Source organism: Protopterus annectens, chromosome 12.part0 (assembly GCF_019279795.1).
Source record: "Protopterus annectens isolate FY-2018-M chromosome 12.part0, PAN1.0, whole genome shotgun sequence".
Classification (NCBI taxonomy): Eukaryota; Metazoa; Chordata; order Ceratodontiformes; family Protopteridae; genus Protopterus; species Protopterus annectens.
In genome coordinates this window covers 421,092,335-421,109,337 of record NC_056746.1, presented here as the reverse complement: position 1 = coordinate 421,109,337, position 17,003 = coordinate 421,092,335, and the positions used below count along the sequence as shown (strand labels likewise).

The following is a 17,003-nucleotide window of genomic DNA, read 5'->3' as shown; positions in this document are numbered from 1 at the left end:
ATCTGCAAACATCATATTCCATGGGGCCTCCTGTCTAATCTCATCTGTCAACCTGTCCACCACCACTGCAAATAAGAAAGGGCTAAGAGCTGATCCTTGATGTAATCCCACCTCCACCTTAAATGTATCTGTCACTCCCACGGCAGTCCTCACCAATGTCACACTACTCTTATCAGCCACTGGTGATGCACAAGCCAGTGCATTTCTTTGGTCCCAAGCCCGGATAAATGGGGAGGGTTGCGTCAGGAAGGGCACCCGGCGTAAAACCTCTACCAAATTACTGATGCGGAGAACATTTCATATTTACAGACACTGCCACCACCAAATAAAGTAAGATTATGTGTAAGTTCTTGGCTATTGTGATGTGAAAGAAATGCAATAATGTAACCATGGAGATTTATTTTACTTAAACATTGTAGGTTGAAAGCAGTTTCTCTGGGTAGGGAGTTGGGCTGGGGGCAATGCTTGTGTGAATAGCTGCAGTTCTGTCGACATTTGCAACAGTAATGTATATTATACTGAAGTAAGATTGACCAAAAGCTCTGAAATCTGACTGTGGTTTGTGCGTGTCTGGGGGGGGGGGTCAAGGAATTTTTGTTTTATAAAACCATGTTTTATTGTAGAAACTCTGGTAAATAAAATTAAATTTAAAATGAAATGTGTACTTAGCTGATGCTCACAAGCTGTGATAGTGAGTCTGTCAACAAAATGAAAGTATGCAATGCAGCTGTTAGTATTTGTACTTTAATCCTGACAGGTAAAAAGCAGCTACTTCCATTGGGTAATGGGGGGGGGGTGTTTGTGAATTCATTGAGGTGACTGGCTTTGTTTACTGTCATAGTTATGGCTTTGCAAGATAACTGTTTGGGTAAAGTCTGCTGTTGTGCAAGCCTGTAACTACCGTTTCTGTGCAATGGACTAAATTAATACAGCCATTAAGATGCAGTTCATTACTGTTTTGCTTTCTGATTTCAGAGGTTCAAGCCAGGTACTTTTGGTAGCCTGTTGGGATGGGGGACTTTCAAGTCGGTGTTGGAATGAATTAACTGACCATTTACTATTGTAATTCTGGCTTTGCAAAACTAATATGTCTGAGGGAGTAAGCAATATGCATACAGGCTGTGACTACTGTCTCTGTGCAGCAGACATATTTTAATGCTGGAAGGATCAAAGCAGAAAGTATAGTGGGGGCAATGGAATGACTGCCCCGTTAGTCCTGCAAAGCCAGAATTTAGACAGAATGTAAGCTGTGACAGTGTGTGCATCACAAATGCATTAATAGTCTTTTTAATCCTGGCAAAGCCAAGCCAGATAGTTGGTAGGTCATGGCTGTGGCAGACTGTCAATGAAATGAGTGCTGTTTCTGAAGCTGTACTTTAACATGTATACAACAGTAGCACTTAAATCATTTCTGCAATATCTTCATTTCAGTTACAACAACTATGAACTATGATAACCAGAATAAGTGAGCAGAGTGAGCAGAGTGTTACAGTGGCCTATCTGTAATCTATTAATTTTAAAGATTTAACTCTGAATGAAAAGTTAAGAATCAAGAAGACTGGAAGACCCACACCTGATCTGAAGATGGAGTCTCAAGGTACAAGTAGGTCAAGAACATACACATGCAGCTTCAGCAGGTCAGTGTATGACAAACACACCTGGATCTGTGGTTGTGAGGAAACAAACAGCTTGAACTGCTTCCCATGTTTGTTGTTTGGTGGAGGATGCCTGGACATCAAAGGGTATGGGTGACCTGAAGAGAATGGAAGAAAAGTCCAGAAAGCATGAACAGTCTGCTAAACATTTTGACAACCAAATGAGTCTAGCAGTGTTGGGAACTGTGGATATCAGGTGTTAGTTAAGTAGTGGATACCATTTATCAGTAGAAAGACACAACAAGAAAGTGGAAGAAAACCGTCATGTTCTACACTTATAATAAACTGCATCAAGCTGTGTGCTGAAGAAGAAGTTGCTTTAAGAGGGCATGATGAGTCTGAAGAGTCATTGAATGCAGGAATGTTCTGGAAACTGGTAGACTTCGGCTGCAAGTTTGATCAGAAGTTGGCTGAACACTTGACAACTTCAACTGTTTTTAAAGGAAAATCAAAAACTGTTCAAAATGAACTGGACTGCATGCTAACAGTATGCAGAGAAGAAATAAAAAAAGGAGATTCATACTGCAAAATTTGTAGCAGTAATTGCAGATGAAACCACTGATTTTGCTGGGATATGGCAAATTGCTGTTGTGTTCTGTTACGTTGTCAATGGACAGGTGTTTGAACGTTTTTGGGGATACTTTACACCATCTGGACAGACAGCAGGACATATTGCTGCTGTGATAAAACAACAGTTGAAGGAAGTAGTGGGAGACCAGCATGAAAAAGTGATTGCTCAGAGTTATGATGGTGCATCTGTTATGAGTGGTGTTCAGCATGGGGTCCAGGCCATCATAAGAGGAGAGTTTAAATATGTCTACTATGTACACTGCTATGCCCACCAACTTAATCTGGTAATGCAAAGAGCCACACAACAAAATACTGAAGCAAGGATATTTTTTTTAACACTTGGTGGAATTCCAGCCTTTTTCAGTTGTTCAGTTCAAACACAAGCTGCTCTGGATAGTATAGTATCACGACGCATGCCAAGAGTGTCAGGAACAAGGTGGAATTTTAACATCCGTACTGTAAATGCAGTGTACGAGAACTTGGAGTCACTGGCGGAGTGCTTTCTTTATTTGTACAAGTGTCCTACATTTGCTGCAGCAACTGTACAGGAAGCAAATGGGCTACTGCGAACAGTTGAAGATGATGACTTTAAATTTTGGCTTACTGTTTTCCATCGTATAATGCCCCATGTTGACATTCTGTACAGGCAACTTCAGTGTCATACCACAGATGCAACCACTGTTGAAAAGGATGTGCATACATTTTTGAATGAAATTGACAGTGTCAGATTGGGTATCGACGGTATTGCAGAACAGTATCTACAGACGGAGAACATCCTGTCAAAACATAGACGAGGGCCATCAGCTTCCCGACCACTGCATGAGACATTGTCAATTGCTGCAAAGGAAGTGTGTGATGTCATAAAGTTCCAGGCAACATCACGATTTCAACAAACTGGCCATCTTCAAGCTGCTCAGTTACTTCTGCCTGGAAAGTTTTCAACATACATAAGAGAGTTTCCAGAAAATCTATTCACAGCAACAATAGACAACTATCCATTCCTGTTGAGGGGACAACTTAGAACAGAACTTGGAGTGGTGTATCAACGTGAAGACTTTACAGCAACTGGCAGTCCACTCCAGATGTTAAACTTCTTGTTGGACAACTCCTTAACCAGTGTGTTTTCACAGATTTACAATGTGTTGTTAATTATAGCCACCACACCAATGTAAACTGCTGAGGCAGAAAGGTGTTTCTCAACATTGAAAAGAATTAAAACTTTTCTTCGTTGTACAATGGGGCAAGATAGATTGAATGCTTTGGCTATGATTTCCATAGGAAAGGAATTAACACGGAGTATAACTAACTTCAACCAAAGAGTTATTGATTTGTTTGCACAAAATAAAGACAGACGAATGGACTTTATCTATAAGTAACAGAGGAACACAAGAGGCACTTATTTGGTACTATACTACAAGCACTTATGTAACCCAGCCACTGGGGATGCACAAGCCAGTGCATTTCTTTGTGCCGGTCCCAAGCCTGGATAAATGGGGAGGTACGTCAGGAAGGGCATCCAATATAACCTCTGCCAAATGACATATGTGGGACAACAATACAGATTTCGATACCGGATTGGTCGAGACCCGGGTTAACAATGACCACCACCAGTACTGTTAGCCAACAGGGCACTGTCAGAAATTGGGGGGGCTACTGTTGTCTCCAGGAGAAGAGGGGGAAGGCATGCCCAAAGGTGAGATTGCGTTGATTTGGACATGCTGAAGAGGGATGCTGGGTATATTGGGAAAAGGATGCTAAGGATGGAGCTGCTAGGAAAGGAAAAAAGGAAGGACTCGTAAGGTTAGATTTATGGATGTGGTAGAGGAAGTGATGTGGTGACAGAGCAAGATGCAGAGGACAGGAAGAAATGGAAACAGATCTGATGTGGCAAACCCCTAACAGGAACAACTGAAAGAGACTACAAGCACTTATTTGGAACCAGGTGGGGGTCACGTGAATAGTATTTGCTTGGGAAACTTTAAACTGTCCCTTTTGAGCCTCCATGAAAGGGGGGGGATCCAGTATGACCTGATGTGTTCCAGACCACAGCTTCTCCTCAGGTCTACAAACAGAGTACGAAGTACTGTTTGCAGTACACTGCAGAGGTAAGTGTTCAAACCAATCTGTGTGTGTGTGTGTGTGTGTGTGTATATATATATATATATATATATATATATATATATATATATATATATATATGTGTGTGTGTATGCAACAATGTGTGCTGTGTAGAGTATTCAGCATGCGCCATACTGACTGAGCATTTATTTCATGTAAATAAGTAAGCATGTCCCGCATTGATCCCATTGCACCATACCTTCACCCCTTTTTAGTTGACCACACCCCTTCCTGTTGGCCCCACCCATTCAGCTGTCTCCTGCAGCCCCCCTTTGATTTGAAGTCACCAGCCGCCACTATCCTCTTCTGCCCGGTATAAAATGAGTAATCATTCTCCACAAACACTGCCATCTCCCATCTATAGTACTTTCTCCTTCTGCCACAGTTTTGCCAAAATCAGCTCCTTCTGCTGGTAGGATTGAATCTTTACTATTAAAGGTCTAGGTTGCTTTTTCATAGCCAGGTTTGGAGCATATACAATATCAGTTCAGTTGCTTGCTTGTGCTTTCATAAAATGAATGCAGGCTGTTCCTTCCGGCTTCTCTGGTATAGCTGAAAATCTCAGGTTTTCCCTACGTGGTCTGTCCTCTAATTCTATTATTTTTTTAAACATCTCTTCCTGTGCAGTCTAATATTCAGCAAGCCTTGTCTTCATTTCAACCTCTGATTTTTGCAGGTTTATAGGTTAGTACTAGGCTAACTGTCCTTAATCTGAATATCTGTTTAAAGCTTCTTCCATTTTTTCCAGCCTTTTGTTTTGTGTTGATATACTCCATCAGTGTTTTGTTTATTTTAACCAGGACTGTGTGCAGTTGTCTTATATTTTCCTATAGGTTACTGGAAAGTCATGTCTGGTGGTTGCATTGTTTTTTGCTAAACAACTGCAGAACTTTCTCTAGTCAGTGTTTCTTCCTCACTTTTTTGTAGCTGATTGTTTTTTCTCAATTAATTTTTCCTCTGTATTTCTTTTTTTCCTGGCTTCCAGGCAGTAGACTTATTAGACAGTTACTGAAATGTACCCATAAACACAAAAGTCTGCTGACATTCTCTGCTGAGTTCCTGTTTTCATACTAGGAGAACTAGAATTACTCTGTTATTGAATGTGAAGCCATCTTGGAAGTCTGGCTGAGACTGACATTGGTTATTTTTCATCAGTGATCTACCCTAGTTAACACATTCAAATAAATAAATAGTGACAAAACAAAAATTGTTATAAGAATATGCAGACCTGTATCCAAAATAAAATTTAAATATTAAGTGATATTGTCTTATTTCATTGAAGACTTCTTCAGAATGAAGGACTATGAAAACATGAAATGTTAAATGCTGCTGATTAAAAGTAATGTTCATAGGTTCATAGGTTGGTACTAGGCTATCGGTCCTAGGGCCTATACAAGCCTAGCCATAACAAATCCCTGGCTATTTCTTCCCACAGTATTTACTTCCCTAGACACCTGTCTAGCAGGGAGACTGACATGATCCCCAGGGTGAATTTCCTATCTCCCATCCAATCATCAAGGTCCCTTTTGAAGAGGTCCAAAGAGGTGCTGTGTTTACATGTATGGGCAGTCTATTCCAGAGTCTGGGGGAGTCTCTGGGTCAGGAACCTATCCCTCCAGCATGTTTTGTTCATTGTGATGACAAGGTTTAGATCCCTGGAGCATGTGTCTCTGAGGGTTTAGGATTTTTTTAAGTGTAGTACGTCCAACAGCTCTGGGTTTGACATGGCCATGTATGTTAAGCAGAGATCGCCTCTGAATAGACGATATGTGACAGAGTATAGGTGGAGTTTTTTAGACGGTCAGCATAGGGCATCTGCTTTAGGCCTGTGATTCTTTTAGTGAGGTATTTCTGTGGCCTTTCCAGTTGTTGCAGATGTCTTGAGAGGTACATACCAAACGGGGTATTGTATTCTATAATGGGTCTAATGAGGGATGAGTACAGTGGGACAATGACCTCCTTTTTTCTGGATGAAAAGCCCTTAGTGATGAGGTGTGCAACATAGAAGGATTTCCTGACCGTTGTGGCGATGTGGTTATTGAAGGTGAGACCACTGTCCACCTGTGTCCCTAAGTCTCTTATCACACTTTCGGTGTTTAGTGAACTGCCACCTATATGGTAATTCACAGGTACATGTTTTTTCCCAAAGGGGATAACTATACATTTCTTGGCATTGAGCTTGAGCCCATGGCTCTGGCACAAAGCATCTGTTTCTGTAAGGCCTTTTTGTAGAATATCCACATCATTTGGAGATTCAATAATGGCTCCCAGTTTGCAGTCAATGTGATGTAAAAACAATAATCTTTACCTGTTTTTGAGCTTTCAACTTGAGTACACTTCCAATATAAATGAATTCATTTATCCCAGAAAATACTGTTGCATTCAGACTAAATTGTCATTCCATTTCTCTTTTTTTCTAGGATGGATTTAAAAATCCCTACCCTCTGATATCCAACTCTCCTGAATCCAACACACACAATCAATTAATCAAGCAATCAATAAATAAATACATTTTTTGTACTTAATATATGTAATACTATGCCTACAGAGAGTATTCTGTTTGGAGTTTTTAATGGAATGCATATGTTCATATATACCTTAGTCCTATTTCCTTTCAGTTTTATCAAAGTAAAAAGTTTACCTGTATAACAAGTTAATAAATATACAATGTTAGCAATAGTTTTGTACCCTTATACCATTAGTGTAACCAGAGATAATGACATGTTGTTATGTCTTTCGGCTTATCCCGGTTAGGGGTCGCCACAGCGGAACTCCGGTCCGCTAATGTTTGGTAGTGGATTTTTACATGCCGAGTTACCAGCCCTGATGCACAAACTTCAATGAAGGCACGCCCATTCACGTATGCCTCCACACAGAATACGGGACAACGTCTTGCTGTGAGGCGACAACGCTACCACAGCACCACCCATATTAATACATTTATACTGATGGAAAAAGGCACAATTTTATGTTACTGTGGGTTTATTTGAACCACCACAAACAGCTTTGTTTTCTCTCCAAAATATTTTTCAAGTTGCCCATTCTTTTATTACTAAACAACATTTTCTCCAGTAGTTTTAAAAAATTCTGTATGTCCTTCTAAAATTTTCCATTTCTCATCTATGATATTTTTAATGAAGGAAGCATCTAATCTATAAGTAATCTTAAAGACGAATGTCAAATATTTGTGAATATTGTTCAGTCTTGCCCTATATATGCTGCTGCTATTTATTTATTTATTTATTATTATTTTTTTTATTTCCATTTGTTTACCGGAAGTGTCCAACTGGGCCAATGAGGGCCCTTTTTCAGTGGAGGCCTGGGGAGAAATGCTCCACAATACAAAACTGAAACAAGTACAAAAGGCAGTTTGAGGAATACATATAGTATACCATGTAAAAATAAACAGTAAAGTATAAGTGATGTATAAAGTGTACAATACAAGATATGTACATACTCGAGACATTTGCAGAGAATTAAGGAAAGTTTGAAGTACTAGAACTGGCATGGAAGAAAAAATAGTAAAGGTAAAACAAGAGATTAATAGACTTTTAGGGCCAATTGAAAGAAGAATAATCAAGGGAAAGCAGTGGAATTGACAGCCGATATAGAGAGATAATAGAAGAAAGCCTTAAGGGAGAGAAGCAGGAAAAATTGGAGAAGGAGAATCTAAGTATGGAATGAAGGGAGAGAGCTAGTGAGAAGAGGAATGGGGTAGTCAAGGGTGTGCTAAGATTTGTTAATTAGGTTTGGTACATGAGCAGAGCCATGTGTTTATTGAGGTATTCCCTTAGTAGTTTGAATTTTGATGTGTTGTTGGCGTTTAGTATATTTTGGGGTATTTCATTCCAAGTTTTGGCAACTTTACAAAAGTATAGGGAATCTCCGTAACTATTGTTAGATTTGCTAAATTTCAAAAGCAGTTTACAGAGGACCTTAGGGTTCTAATGCAAGAGTAGGACTGAACTAAATTACTTATAGGACAGTTATAAGGGTGAAACATGGTGGAATGAGTCAATACAAGTTGGTTAAAGGTTAATAGGTTGGGAAGTTCCAGCCAGTTGAGTTGGTGTAGAATATTACATTGATGAGTTCTTGCAGGTTGGTTGGAGGCAAATCTGGCTACTTTATAGTAACAGGGTTCTAGTTTGGCTAAGTTGCATTTTCTTAAGTTAGTGAAGACAGGTAAAGCATATAAAAGGGTAGACAGAAGGAGGGTTTTACTGATAGCAATTTTGGTGGAGTTAGAAAGGGCTTTATTCTGTACAAGGAGTCAAGTTTGAAGTGTACTTTCTTGATGACAAGGGGTAGGTGTTTATTGAATTTGAGGTCATTATCAATGGTGACTCCGAGTAGCTTGGTTTGAGCAACTGGTTCAATAACAGTGTTATTAGATGAATAAATGTTAAATGAAGTAGGATCTATAGATTTTTTTGCTACATTTTACTTTACTACATTTACTTTATATATTGCTTTTCTTTTACTATATTTTACTTTATTTTACTATTGTTCTTTAGAATAGGTTTATAATTACTACATCTATCTTCCTTAACATTCTGTAGACATATCATTAATAATATTTTCTTCATTATTAGTAATAAGAACCCTTTATCAAAAGACTTGTTGTTGTTGTTCCCTTTATCAAAAGACTCATCTTTAGAAATGAACTTACTTAACCTCACTGCCTGACAATCTATTACATGGTTTTCTATATAAAGAGGTGGCTGTTGCTCATGTGTAAATAGGAGTTTGAAAAGTACATTTTTGTGGATATTAGCACTAAACCAGATATTAATCTAGTCCCTAGATAACCTAACATCTAAAAAGAAAATAACCTTGTCAGACCACTTTAACTAAAATTTCAGTAGTGTTGCTGTTTGACAAATACATACAACTTATCCACCTCATAGTCCATAACCGACAGAAATCAATAAACCTAGTATAACAGTGTACATCTTTCAAAATTTTTGATTCAAAAACTATTTCATTTCCCAAGTCACTCAGACAAGGTTGGCATAAGCTGGAGCTATGGATGCTCCGATGGCTATCTCATTAACATTCATTGTAAAAAAATAAAAAAATGCAACAACAAATCTATTAAATTACAAATTAATTCAATATAATCTGTTCATAAGTCACTGCACTACATGATAAACATTGCCTACACATCCCCAAATATGTAAATTAAGCCACAAGACAGACTTTGGCACCCCATTCCCTACCCTATCCACAGAGAGCACCAGGATGAAAAATTACAGGGCCTGCATCATTGGCCATGCACAACTGGGCAGCGCAGTGGTGCAGTGGTTAACGTTGTCGCCTCACAGCAAGAGGTTCTCCAGTTCGATTCTCGGCTGGGATGCCTTCTGCGTGGAGTTTGCATGTTCTCCCTGCGTTCGCGTGGGTTTCCTCCAGATACTCCGGTTTCCTCTCACATTCCAAAGACATGCGTCTGGAGCATTTCTCCCTGGGCCTCCACTGAAAACAGGCTCTGTGGAACCTAGTCAGACTTTCCCGGTCAACAAATGTAAAATAAATAAAAATAAAACCCCCCACAATTTTTTTACAGATCACTGGTGAAATTATGTCTCAAACAAGCCTGTGATGGTGTCTTGGAATCAAAGATTAATTAAAAAAAATAGTTGTCAAAGACACTAGTTAATTAAATGTGTGCACAGAAACATGAAACGAGTCCCTATATCACCTTAACCAATGTTAACTTTGTATTTAAGTTGCCTGGTTCCATGGCACAGAAGGATAAAGCCCTGATCATATCCCAGAAAATCTAAATGTGAATAGCAGCTTGGTGGTGGAGGAGCTGTGTGGAGGATAATGGGAAAGGAGTGGCTGATGCCAGCTAGCACAGCCTGAGGGCAGGGATTGATGATCTGACTGGCTGTTTGCCATTTGTAAGCTGAGACTTGGAAGTGACAAAATCAGCCAGAAACCGAAAAAAACAAAAACAAACGTGGGCTTGGTATTCCCAAGCTAATAATGGCAATCACTCTGCATATAGGTGGGAACATGCATGCAAAGATGTGGGCATAGGAGGCCTTCACAGTGACATAGGGGCTTATATGTCATTGAATGTAAGGTTAGAACTAATACTAGGAAATTTCCAAGCTGCTCAAATTAAAGAGGGTTTTGGACTTAACCCTGGAGGACTGGGAGAAGTATTAGAAGCAGGGAGCACGATAAGGAGATCACTGGTGACAGGTGGGTCTCTTGGGACGTTAGTCCTAATGATCTACTGAGGTGTTGAAACTACAAAAGGCTGACAGTCCTCAGATGTGCAATTAACCCTCCTGGCTACTTGGTTGACTGCCCTCCATATGGTCCATGCTGGACATGCACCGTACAGGAGAAAGTAATAATGTAAAAAAAAACTGCCTGAATGAATGTCTAAGTCAATGCTTGTAATAATCAAATGGGATGATTATTATGCTGTAAAATTTTGGAGAAAAAGAAGGAATGCTAATTAAAGCACATAAATAAAAGAATATTACAACACATCTGGTACTTCTAGGTTCACTAAAGCTTTTTCTGCCTAGTGGGGAGAATATTTGATTTTGTATAACAAATGTTTTCTTATCTTAAAAGAACAACAATATAATGCCAACTACAGACTCAATGGGCTGGTCTGGTTTAGAGCTCAATTGGGTGAAGCTTGATGGTCATCAGGCATGTAGGCAAATAGCATATAATAAGAAAAAAAATAACATTTTGTTTTAGATTTTTTTTTTAACATAAACTATTAACTTTTACTTTTATCTCATTAAATCACTGGTACTAGTAGGTATAATGTGCAAGAACACATTTTGTTCCATACAGAATTTTGTTTTAGCAATTGTACAGACCTGGTTATAATATCCATTCCATATTATTTTGCTGGTGTTGATTTGCAAATAGTGACCCTGTGAGTCTTTGGAGTCAAAACGCCCAATTTCTATTAACTGAATAGACCCCTCAAGTGATATCTGCCAGTTTAGGATGTCATACAAGGCAGGGGGATCACCATTCTTGTCAAAGAATATTTCTTCATTGTTGCTGTTTATAAAAGACACTTTTCTGAGATAGTGCAAAAGCTACAGAAAAAAATAAACATGGACAATTAGCTGTTTTCTAAACAAAAGACTCACAATTAGAGAAAAAATAATAATGTTTTCATTTACAGCCTTGAGGAGGCAACATAAAAAACATATGCAGAGTGAGTCGATTATCCAAACTAATTAGGACCTGAGGTAGTTCGGATAATCAAACATATATTTGAACCAGATAAAAGAACGTCTAAAAATGTTTTTGATGAACATTAAACAAGAAAAATAAAACAAACTTTCTGTAAGTACAAGTACACAGGTGAATAATATATAACATTTACATATTCAGATTTATGACTTTTTCCTACCCGAAAACTTTGGAACACTGTGTTCGGATAATTGATGTTTTGGATAATCGATGATCGGATAAATGACTCTCTACTGTAATGATATAAAGTACAGTTATTCGAGCACACTTACCATAACAGCAGATGTTCAATTAAGGATGCTGCTGCAGTATGATTCATCACATATAAGTTCATAGGTTCATAGGTGTTTACTAGGCTAATGACCACAAGGGACTTTTTAAGCCTAGCCATCTATCCCAAATCTCTGACAAGTTCTGATACCATTGAAAAGTGCAAGCATGGGCCTGGGAAATGAACCATTTACAGGTTACCTGTGACCATTAGAGACATAGATGCCAAAGCAAGGATGCATTTCTAATTTAACATCCAATTGTCCAAGATGAACTTGAATTGAGTTAGGGAGGAACTCTGCTTCACATGGATAGGTAGTCTGTTCCATATACGGGGTAGTTTCTGGGATACATATCTATCTCTCCAGCAGGTCCTATTTATATCACAGGCAAGGTTTAAGTCTTTACAACAGGTAATTCTGGTGCTGTTTGTTTTGTGAATATGCAGGAGGTCCATCAGAGTGGGGTCTGACAATGCCCTGTATGCCAGGTATAGATCTCCCCTATCTCCACTCAAAAGCCTGTAGGAGACAGAATACAGGGATAGAGCCTTGAGGTGGTCTGCATAGGACATTTTACTTATGCCCTGTATTCTTTTAGTGAGGAACCTCGGTGGATGTTCCAGTTGTTGGATATGCCTGGTTAGATACATGCCAAAGGAGGCATTGTACTCAATTCCAGGTCTGATGAATGCCGAATACAGTGGAACAATTACTTCCTTGGACTTAGATGCCATACCTTTGTTTATAAGTTGTGCAACATAGAATGATTTTCTTCCCACTGTAGACATGTGATGGTCAAAGGCTAGATTACTATCAATGTGTGTCCCTGACTACTGGGTCAGCTCTAAGGGGTGTGTTGTTAATATGATAGTTACCAGGGATGGATGACTTCCCAAAGGATACTATTATGCATTTCTTGGCATTTAGTTTTAGTCCATGGCTGACACCAGTTGTTTGTCTGTGTTAGCCCCTCCTGAAGAACATTTGTGTCAGTTTGAGATTCAATGACAGCTCCTAAGTTGCAATCATCTATCAATTTAGTCAGCCAGAGACCACTGACATTGGTCTTGACTTCTGAGAAGTAAATGCCAAAAAGGAGTGGTCCAAGGACTGATCCATGAGGGATTCCACTTGTGATTGGCCTCTTTGTAGAGGTGGACTCCCCAGTTCTAACTTCCTGGGTCCTGTCTATGAGCCAGTTGGCTATCCACCGGATGACATACGGGTTTCTATCTAACCTCTTGAGTTTTTCAACAATGCCCAAGTGGGGTACTGTGTCAAATGCCTTGACCACATCAACAATTCTGCCCTCATCCATTGCTTTGGTGACCTTCTCAAAGAAGTCCAATAGGCTGAATAGGCATGATCTGCCCTTGATGAAACCAAACTGGGTTGGGTCCAGTGTCTGGAGGTGTACTATATCTCTGTTGGTCATCTGCATGATAATTCTTTCCATGGATTTACATATAAGACTAGTGAGAGTTATGAGTCTGTAGTTTCCAGGGTTTGCAGATGGCCCACCTTTGTGCAGAGGGATGACTGTTGCCTTTCTCCATTCACGAGGCATGAAGCCTGTTTGGAGGCTACACTTAAGTTATTTATTTATTAGTTAATTATTACAGTTAAGTAGTAATTCCAGAGGCCCTGACAGGTCATTTTCATGTTATTCAGAAGGCATCCTGTGATATTGTCTGGGCCCACTGATGCGGCGTTCTTGGTTTTAGAGAGAGCATTAATGACCTGTTCCCTAGTGTTAGTAGGGGAGTTACATTTGATTATATTTCCTGAGGGAAGGCTGAGGGGGAGAAAGGGGTAAAGTTGGAGCTGAATTCATCAGCCAGCAGGTTTTCTATATCTTCTGGCTCAGTATAGGTGGTTCCATTTACAATGAGCTCTACACACAATTGTGTATTGCCTTTGAGGTTGTGGACATAGCTAAAGAATGCTTTGTGGTTCTTTTTGGCCTGGGAGGCCAAACTTACCTCAAATTTGGCTTTGGTAGACTTTATTTGTCCTCCGAGTTTATTTTCTTATTTATTTATTTTACATTTGTTAACGGGGAGAGTCCGACTGGATACATGTTCATTTTCAGTGGAGGCCCGGGGGAGAAAAGCTCCACATGTGTAAAAAAAGTTACAATCAATATTCATGATTACATTGAAAATATAAAAATGTAAAATTTAAAAAAATAAGTGATTATATATATATACATGTTTACATTGCAATTTGATATTTTTGTAGGTTTATAATATGAAATATGTACAGAAAGCATTACACAGCATGGGAGTGTATAAATGGCATTTTACACAGATTGATGTTAAGGATGACAATCAGGAGATAAAGGTGGTTAGTAAAGAAGGGAATTTGTTAGAAATTAGATGTAGAAGGATTAAAGACATAGCCTTAGAATGGCTAGGATAGCAAGTTATCATCCTTATAATATCGTTCTAAATGTTGTTGAGAAGTATTTATAGTCTGGGTAGGAAGGGTTTAGAAAGTTTATACATATAGGTTAAAGAAGTTATTATTATTGGGTATTTCACCTATGTGAGTTGTGTTTATATTGGGTTAGTCTGGGTTTAGACATGGACATAGCCAATGCCTGTTTAGGTGTTTCTTTAGGGATATCTTGAATTGGGGTAAGGAGGATGTAGTGGTAAGATCTGGGGGAGTGAGTTCCATTTTTTACAGCAGAGTTGGAGAATAATGATTCTCCAGCTGAGTTGCTGGCTTTGGCAGACTGTAATTGCATTTTGCTGGATGAGTGGAGGGATGCTAGGTTGCTGTAGGGGGTAATAATATTAGTAAGAATGGGTGCACTGTTAGCTTGGTAGAGGATTTTCTGAATAACTATGAGTTGGTTATACTGGAGTTGATTGGGTAGTTCTAGCCAGTCTAGGGTTTGAAGATTTTGACAGTGATGGGTTCTGCAGGCTGTGCCTATGGCGAACCTAGCTATATTGTTGTAGCAGCTAGTAAATTTGTTAAGGTTTGCTTTGCTTAGGTTGACAAAGATGGGTGAGGTGTAGAGAAGAGTCGATAGGAGATGTGTTCGAGCTATGGCTGTTCTGGCAGGTGGGGTTAGGCATTGTTTAATGCTATACAAGGAGCCTAGTTTTTTGTTAACTGTTTTGATGGTTTTGTCAATATGAGTGTCATACCTCAGATTATTATCAATGATTACACCAAGAAGTTTTGTGCACAGTTCTGGAGAGATTATGGTGCCATTGTTAGATGAGATTATAATATTTGGTTATGTGAATTTACGGGTAGGGGAGAAAAGTAGTAGTTTTGCTTTATTTGGGTTCAATAGGAGATGGCAACTATTGAGCCAGTCCTCTACTTTGCTGAAGGTGATTTGGGATAGGGATTGTAGTTCTGAGTGTGTGGTGGCAGAGCAGATAAGGGTAGAGTCATTTGCATAGTGAATACATGTTGCATCTGGGATAACTTTGGGTAGGTCATTGATGAATATGGAGAAAAGGAGGGGGCCTAATATAAATCCTTGGGGGACACCAAGGGTGACTGGTAGCAAGGGGGATAGATTGTCTTTCCATAATACAGCTTGTTGTCTTCCATGCAGGTAAGAGTGGAACCAGTTGATTACCAGGTTGTCTAGGCAGAGTGATTTTAGTGTGTCTAGGAGTAGGTGGTGGTTAACCATATCGAATGCTTTGGATAGGTTGAGAAAGAGGGCTGAGGAGAGCTTGTCATGATTACGGTTTTGATTTATTGTGTGAGAGAAGGAGAGAAAAGCTGTGGTGGTACTATGTGCAGGTATAAATCCATGTTGTGATGAAGCTAAGAGAGTGTTTTAGATAAGGTGAGTTAGAATTTGCTTATGTATACATTTTTCCATTATTTTGGCTAAGGGAGATAGGATGGCTATAGGTCTATAGTTTGACAGTTCAGTTGAGTTGCCCCCTTTGTGAAGTGGAATAATGTGGGAGATTTTCCAGATGGAGGGGACATAGGATTCGTGGATAGTATGATTGATTAAGATGGAGATAGGGTATGCTATTTCATTAGCATCCTTCTGTAGAAATTCTGCAGGGAGTAAGTCTACTGGCAGGGTGGTGGGTTTCAGTTTCTTAAGTAGGGATTTAATATAGTCTGTGGGGATAGGATCAAATTTGAAGGGAAGTACATGTTCCAGAGTGGGTGAGGTAGTGTTGGAGGTGTTGGGAGATAGATTTTTAGCTAGGAACTGGACTGTTTCTGTAAAGAAAGTATTAAAGGTCTTTGCTACACTTTTAGCAGGTAGATGTAGGGTGGGGGGGGGGGGTTGAGGATTTACCTGGATGGAGCAGTTTATTAAGACCTGACCAGAATTTTTGTGGTTGATTTTGGTGCTTTTTCTGTAAATTGAAATAGTAGATTTGTTTGTCTAGCATAGTGGATTTTTTTGCCTTGTTTCTCAATTGTTTGTATCTAATGTGGTCTTGTGGAGATTTTGTGGATCTCCAGGAGGTCCATGCTGTGTTTCTAGCAATAAGTTTTTGTCTAGTACCTTTAGTTAGCCATGGAGCTATTTTGTTTTTGGTTTTAATAGTTAGTTTGGGGGCATGCCTGTCTAAGATGGCTAGGAATTTAGTATTGAAGTCTGAGACTGCTTCGTCAAGGAGAAGTAGTTTCAGATTGGACCATTTGCATGAGTTAAGTTTGGCCTGGAAATTAGTCAGGTTAAAGTTTTTTGTGTTTCTAATGGTTTTAAAGGTGGTTTGGTGAGGCATGTCATTCTTTTTTCTGATTTATATAGGTTAGGAAGTGGTCACTCATGTCCTTAGATAGGGTGCCTGATTTATATAACTGGGGTGTGTTGTTTATTAATATCCAGTCTAGGATACTTTCCTTATTGTTGGGCTTATTGATTCTGGTAGGGGAAGTTATAATCTGGGAGAAGCCATGTATGTTAACATGGGTGGTGGGGAAGTTCGATGAACAGGTTTTCCAGTCGATATTGAAGTCTCCAAGAATAATAGTTTCTTGGGGGTGGTTAGTGGATAGTCATTGGAGGGTACTTTCTAAGGTGTCTATGTTGTCACCTGGGGGAATGTAGATACATGCCATGTTTATAGCTTTGTGTTTGTTAAGCTAGACTTTTGTGATGAGCGTTTCAGAGTTGCTAGTTATCAAGCTTTGT

The 17,003-nt window shown here is 39.3% G+C and overlaps 1 protein-coding gene across 1 annotated transcript in view; it reads right to left on the bottom strand.

Annotated features, from left to right (window-relative positions):
* The window catches only part of LOC122816172 (extracellular calcium-sensing receptor-like), a 130,564-nt gene that overhangs the window by 68,958 nt on the left and 44,603 nt on the right, over positions 1-17,003 (bottom strand). The window contains exon 2 of the mRNA XM_044088923.1: positions 11,201-11,428. Coding sequence (XP_043944858.1) covers positions 11,201-11,428 — 228 coding nt within the window. The remainder of the gene's footprint in view (positions 1-11,200; positions 11,429-17,003) is intronic.